At 48.3% G+C, this 5,584-nt stretch overlaps 1 protein-coding gene across 1 annotated transcript in view; it reads right to left on the bottom strand.

Moving 5' to 3' along the window:
• Positions 1 to 1,272: 1,272 nt before the first annotated feature.
• SYN2 (synapsin II) overlaps positions 1,273 to 5,584 on the bottom strand; it is a 191,144-nt gene continuing 186,832 nt past the window's right edge. The window contains exons 13-14 of the mRNA XM_077751633.1: positions 4,663 to 4,882; positions 1,273 to 2,200 (exon numbers count right to left, since the gene is read on the bottom strand). Coding sequence (XP_077607759.1) covers positions 2,065 to 2,200; positions 4,663 to 4,882 — 356 coding nt within the window. The 3' untranslated portion in view covers positions 1,273 to 2,064. The remainder of the gene's footprint in view (positions 2,201 to 4,662; positions 4,883 to 5,584) is intronic.

Raw genomic sequence — 5,584 nt, 5'->3', positions numbered from 1 at the left:
TAGATGTGCCTCCATTTCTTCATTTGCGAAATATTAACAGTACCTATATATATATAGGATTGTTGGAGGGAATAAATGAATTGATCTATGTTAAGTACTTAGAATTGTGTCTGGAATTTAGTAAGCCCTGTGAAAGAGTTAGTAAATATTACTTTGATTCCATTGCAATGTTTATGTTCATAGTAAGTGCTCAATAAATCCGTTTTGATGAAACGAATGCATTCTATTAAACATTTTTAGAATTGGGAGGGGCAGAAATGACTACAAGTGGCAGACTCTTTGTTGGATATAGAAGGAACCCTGAAGATCAATTCCTCGGAGCAGAGGGAGTTCCCTGCCCCCCACCTTTTTGTTTGGTTTGTTAATAGTTTGTTCCCTAGTTATGTGTGTTTTCAAGGGAGGAGGGCTGCCATGCCCCGACACTCCCAGGAGTCACTCAATGGGAGGTTCTACTTCTTGGTTTTTAAGTGTAAAAAGGAGGTAGAGTTCTGGATCCTTGGACCCTGGAGTCATGGGCTGAGTGAGAAAGGCAACCCTGGTGTCAGACAACTTCATCTTCTGGCCTCTCAGCACCTACTGCTTGTGAGGAGGGTTAGCAAGATAGTGGCATTTGGTTGAGTGCTATTTTGCTGAGTTAGGATGGGTATGTGTAGGAAATTATATAGATATCACGTTAATATACTGATTTCCATTTGTTAGTGCAGATGTCGTGTTTATCTTCACGTACTTGTGGTCTTTGGGAACCTACTGTTGTTGAAGTAGCCAGAGTGAAGTTCCTGAGAACCCACCCTCAATCGCAGGCCTCTTTAGGATGCCTGGGGCCAGGCTTGTGGGACTCCGCTTATCAGAGCAGATGGGTCCAGCCTCGTTGGCACCACCATGTGGGCTTTAGCTGAGGAGCTTGAGGGACCAGACAAGTAAGTCTAACTTGGCTGTCCCAGGAACAAAGGTGCTATGCTTGTTAGAAAGGCTAAAAATTCAGTAAAACTGGTGGAACTGCTGAGTTCCTGAAGAATGTTCAGTTGTCCTGCAGGAAACATTCACCAGGAGGTGTCAGGAGGCCCAGCATAAGTGGCATCTAAAGGACAGCCATACTCTCAAGCACTTGCAAACAGTCACTCACACATGAACACATTCACAAACATACTGGCACAAATGGCTTCACTCTCCTGGACTTTCCCCCTCCCTACACTTGCAAGCACACACATATGCAGCACATACACTCTCTCAACCAAAAGGGTGGCCTAGGGGAGACCTCATGGCTGAATCAAATGCTGGTTAATGCTGCTGCTTTTATTACACCAAAGGTCTTGACATTTATTTGGAGATGAACACAAAACTTGGCATACTGCTGTTACAGTGGCATGCATTCTCTACAGTGCAGCTTCAGAGCTCAAGATCACTGCAGCACGGACATAAGAACGGCTCTCCAGAGGAGAGAAAAGGGGTGGGGGGCGCTGCAGATCCTTATTCTCTCCAGTATCAACGGACTATAAAGGTGCTCTATCATGATAGTGGTGGAGGAATGTCTTGTGTTGGGCAGGTGTGTTTCAAACAGCTAAACAGGTATGACAAGGGATCCAAGTGTGGGTAAGTTCCTAACACTTAGAGCCAAGAGCATTTCTGGGTAAGTATATGCTCCCTAAACAGGCAGCACTGACTAAAGCAGGGGGCATGCTTAGCACTGCATCTGAGCTGGGTTAAGCTACCAAGAGTCCTCAGTGAAGGGAATTCTGGGTTCACGAAGAAGAATAAGACATGATGGCGCTGTCACAATAAGGCCACTCAACTCACAGCGACTGATGGGCTCAGAGGAAGCCGTCAGGACTACAGGAAAGCAGCTCTATTCTACCTGAAGTCAGGTGCCCTTTCCTGGTTAGGCACCTGCCCTGAGACTTTCACATTGTCTTTTCTACGCTGCACAATATCACTTAGCACAAGGGAGCAGAGGAAGGGGCACACACATCAAGGTCATGGGACATCACCACCAAACATGGCTGACTATTGTCAAATGTCTCAGATGCCCTTCCGGGTTGGGCTAGGTGCCCCCGTGTATCTGGAGAGCTAATCTGAAAAGAGGCTGGCAAAGGACTTCCTCAAGCTCCGGATGGTCTCCGCTTTGGCTTCATCCTCATTGGCAGAAGACCGGAAGAAGGAGGACTCAGAGAAGCTGAAGGCATTTGTCAGGGACTGCGACTTGCTTGAAGATAAAAACCAGAGAGAACATGAGAGGGGGTGTTCCCAGTGAGGCAGGGAAAGATGGTGACATGATACACAACCGAACCCCCACACCCTCCCGAGGGAGACCACGGTGATGGAGGAGAAAGCCAGCAGTGGAGTGTTACCAGGACCCAGGGAGGCCCTTGCACTATTAGCCTCACCTTTGGTGCTACTAAAACAGGAAAGGATGGGGGCAGCGTGGGAGAGAGGAGGAAGGGGAAAAAGAGAAGGGAGAGAGGGAGAAGGGGGAAAAAGAGAGAAGGGAAAGGAGAAGGAGTGTGACTCAAAGTCTGTTCCTTTTATTTAATGCTAAACTAAAGGGCCCACAGGCTACATTTCAGTCTCAACTTGGTAAGTACTAGTCAAGGACTCTCATGCCCATCCCTTCTAACGAAATATAGCGACTAGGGGACCCTAGGCTCTGTACGCTCTTTCCCATCAACTGTTAATGGTGAAGCCAGCATCAGAAGTCCTGCCTGGAAGTCTTGGATCTGCCCTTTACTCACTCTTGTGCTTCTCTGGGACTCGGTTTCTCATTTGTGATGTGTAGAAGTTTTGTAAAATGATTTCGACACCTTTTCGGGTCTTTATACTCTGCTTTTTTCTCTGATTCCAAATAAACCTGGAATAAACGAATGCCTCAATTTGTCTGTTCTTAAAATGGATGTGTCCGCCCTTGCAGCACTGGTGAAGGAGACCGTGGAGGCTCTGAGATGAGCCCCAAAGAGCCCTGCGGTGAGGTCTGTGGGGTTCAGGGAATCCAGGGGCAAAAGAGATACATATCAGGTGGACACATATGTGGATACATAATGTGTTTTCTAATTAAAAACCCAAATCATACACATTTTTGGGACTTATTTTTCCCTTGAGAGACGTGATTCAGAGAAAAACTGCAGGCAAGAAGGTCAAGGGGAGACAAAGCCCAGCATTTGAGAAGAAGATACAAGGTCTGGCAACTCCAGTCGTCTGTCATGTCTCCTTGACTTTCACTGTGCCTCTTTCCTGATGGTTTTTGGCTGCAGACCCCTTCTCCTGGTGTCTCTCAGTCTTCTCTAAAACTTGGGGTGCAGCCCCAGAAACGCCCTTGTACACAGCGTGAGCAGTTTTTCTCCTACAGTGACTGTGAACAAATGGCCTGTCTTTCATTAAGGTTGGGGGTGAACCCCAACATGCTGGCCTCTGAGAGGGGGGCCTCTTCTGGATGTACAGCCGGGGGCGCCAGGTACAAACCTCCTGCTTGTTGTCAGAGGCTGGCTCTGTTCAACAATTTCAGCCCAAAAGCAGTGGCAACCCAAAGATCTGCCCTCAGACTAGGGCCAGGGTCAGCTAATGAGAAGGTAAGAGAGATTTTAAAAGTCAGCATGCGGAAAACAATTGTATTGAGGGGAGGTTATGGGGCAGATGAGATGTGAAATGTGCCACTGGCTAGAGCTGGGGAGTAGGAGTGGGTGATGCCCAGAAAGTGGTTTTCTGGACGACCTGAGCCCTAATCCTGGCTGTGCCACTAACAGAGTGGTTTTGAAAAAGAAAACTAACCAAATCTCTCTGAGCAGTTTACTCATCTATGCAATGCCTAGACTATCTCTAAGTGCCCCCCGTTTCCTCTCTCCCTGAAGATTCCCATCACCTCACTCTGACAAGTACTGGTGGGTCACTCCCATCCCAAGACACAGCTGTCTCTGCCGCAGTGATGACAGGGGTCTGTACGGACAAGTGTCTCTGGTTCTGGGGCAGAGGGTGGAACTGACCACCATCCACACCCAGATGCTGTCTATCCCAAGTACAGCGTTACTGTTTTCTAGGGGCTCTCAGTTCTTCCTCTGAAGCAGGACAGTGTGGTGGGGGCTTCTAGGGAGTGAGGAAGCCCAAGGAGATGGAGTCCTTCAGGCTCTCTATCTGGGACCTCCTCCTGACAAAGCTGAAGGTAAAAAGTTGAAATGGCTTTAACTACTTCCCCCTTTTCCTTCTGGGCAGGCTTGCTGATTGCACACCCTAAACTGTGAGTCAGAGTCAGGAAAGAGGATTTTTTTTTTTTTTTTAATTTGAAAAAGAGAGAGACACACACACAGAAAAGGAATGGAAAAAAAGAGTGGGAGACAGAATTAAAAAAAAAGAGAAAGAGACAACAACCCTAAGCTAATATAAGAATAGGAAAGAAGGCAGTAACTCTGCCTTATTGGTATTCCCCAGGAAGAAAGAGGAGGGTTTGCACTTCTGGCTAGACCTTAGACTTTCACTTCCCTCTTTCCTACCCTCCCCAATCAACCCCAACCATGCCCCCAACCAAAAAAATAACCCAAAACCAAAACCCCAAAAAAGCCCCACAAAAATATCTGTAGAAGGAAGCCTGATTGAAGGTGCTTTCTAGCAGCTCTGGAGCCTAAGGCCTGTGAGGAGGGGCAGGAAGAGGGGAGGGGAAGGAGCTGCTGAGTCGTCTCTTACTTGAGCTGTGGGTGAGGCTGGGGCTTCTGTGGTGGAGCAGCCGGGGGTGGCTGGACCTCTGCCAGGGAGCTGCTGCTGGAGGGTGCATCTCCGTGGGTGGTGGAGGAAGAAGAGGAGGAGGAGGAAGAGGAGGAAGGTGGCAGTGATGGTCCAGGGGGAGGCCGGCGTGGAGGCAGCACCTTGCCTGGGGGCTGCATTCCTTGGGGTTGCCCAGGGCCCCCTAGGTTCAGTACAAGAAAAACTTCATAATTTAACCATATCAAAGGGTTTCCTTAGTAGAATCTATGTCTCAAAGGGTGGGGTTAGTTAATTACCAAAAGGATAAGCGCTATTATGAGAAGCCACCCAGAGGCCCTGAAGGGCTCCAGAGCCAGTCCTTGGTTCCCCCCATTCATCCAAGCACCACTCGCTCCACCTCAGAGACACAGCACCTTGGGCACAGCAGAAGTCAGGACAGGGAAGAAACCATGGCGGCGGCAGCCCTGATCAGAGGCAAGCTCTTTTACAGAAGGCCTCCCAGACCAGAAGCAGCCCACCCCTCCTCCCCAAAGTTTCCTTAGGTACAGAGCAACCCACCCCACGGTTTACTAGGAGGTCTCGAGTTTCACACAGCAGACGTGGTACAGAGCAGTGGAAAGAGCACAGGGTTGGGCATAAGAAAGTCCAAGCCAGAGTCTACTAGTGACCCCCTGAGCAAGTCAGCAAACTCCTCTGCACTTTGGTGTTTACAACCATAAAACTATTAAAAAGCAATCCCTACTCTTAGTTGTCTTTCAGATGGTAGTGTTTCAAAGATGTTAATGGACAAGAAAGTTCTTCAAAAAGCATTGTGTGCTTTATGATCATTGATGATCACAGACTGGTGATGTTTTACCTAGCTGGCCTTTGTCCAGCTCCGGACCTGCACGTGTTTGATTGTCAC

Source organism: Crocuta crocuta, unplaced genomic scaffold (genome assembly GCF_008692635.1).
Source record: "Crocuta crocuta isolate KB4526 unplaced genomic scaffold, BGI_CrCroc_1.0 scaffold69-1, whole genome shotgun sequence".
NCBI lineage: Eukaryota > Metazoa > Chordata > Mammalia > Carnivora > Hyaenidae > Crocuta > Crocuta crocuta.
This window is presented reverse-complemented; position numbering and strand designations above follow the sequence as displayed.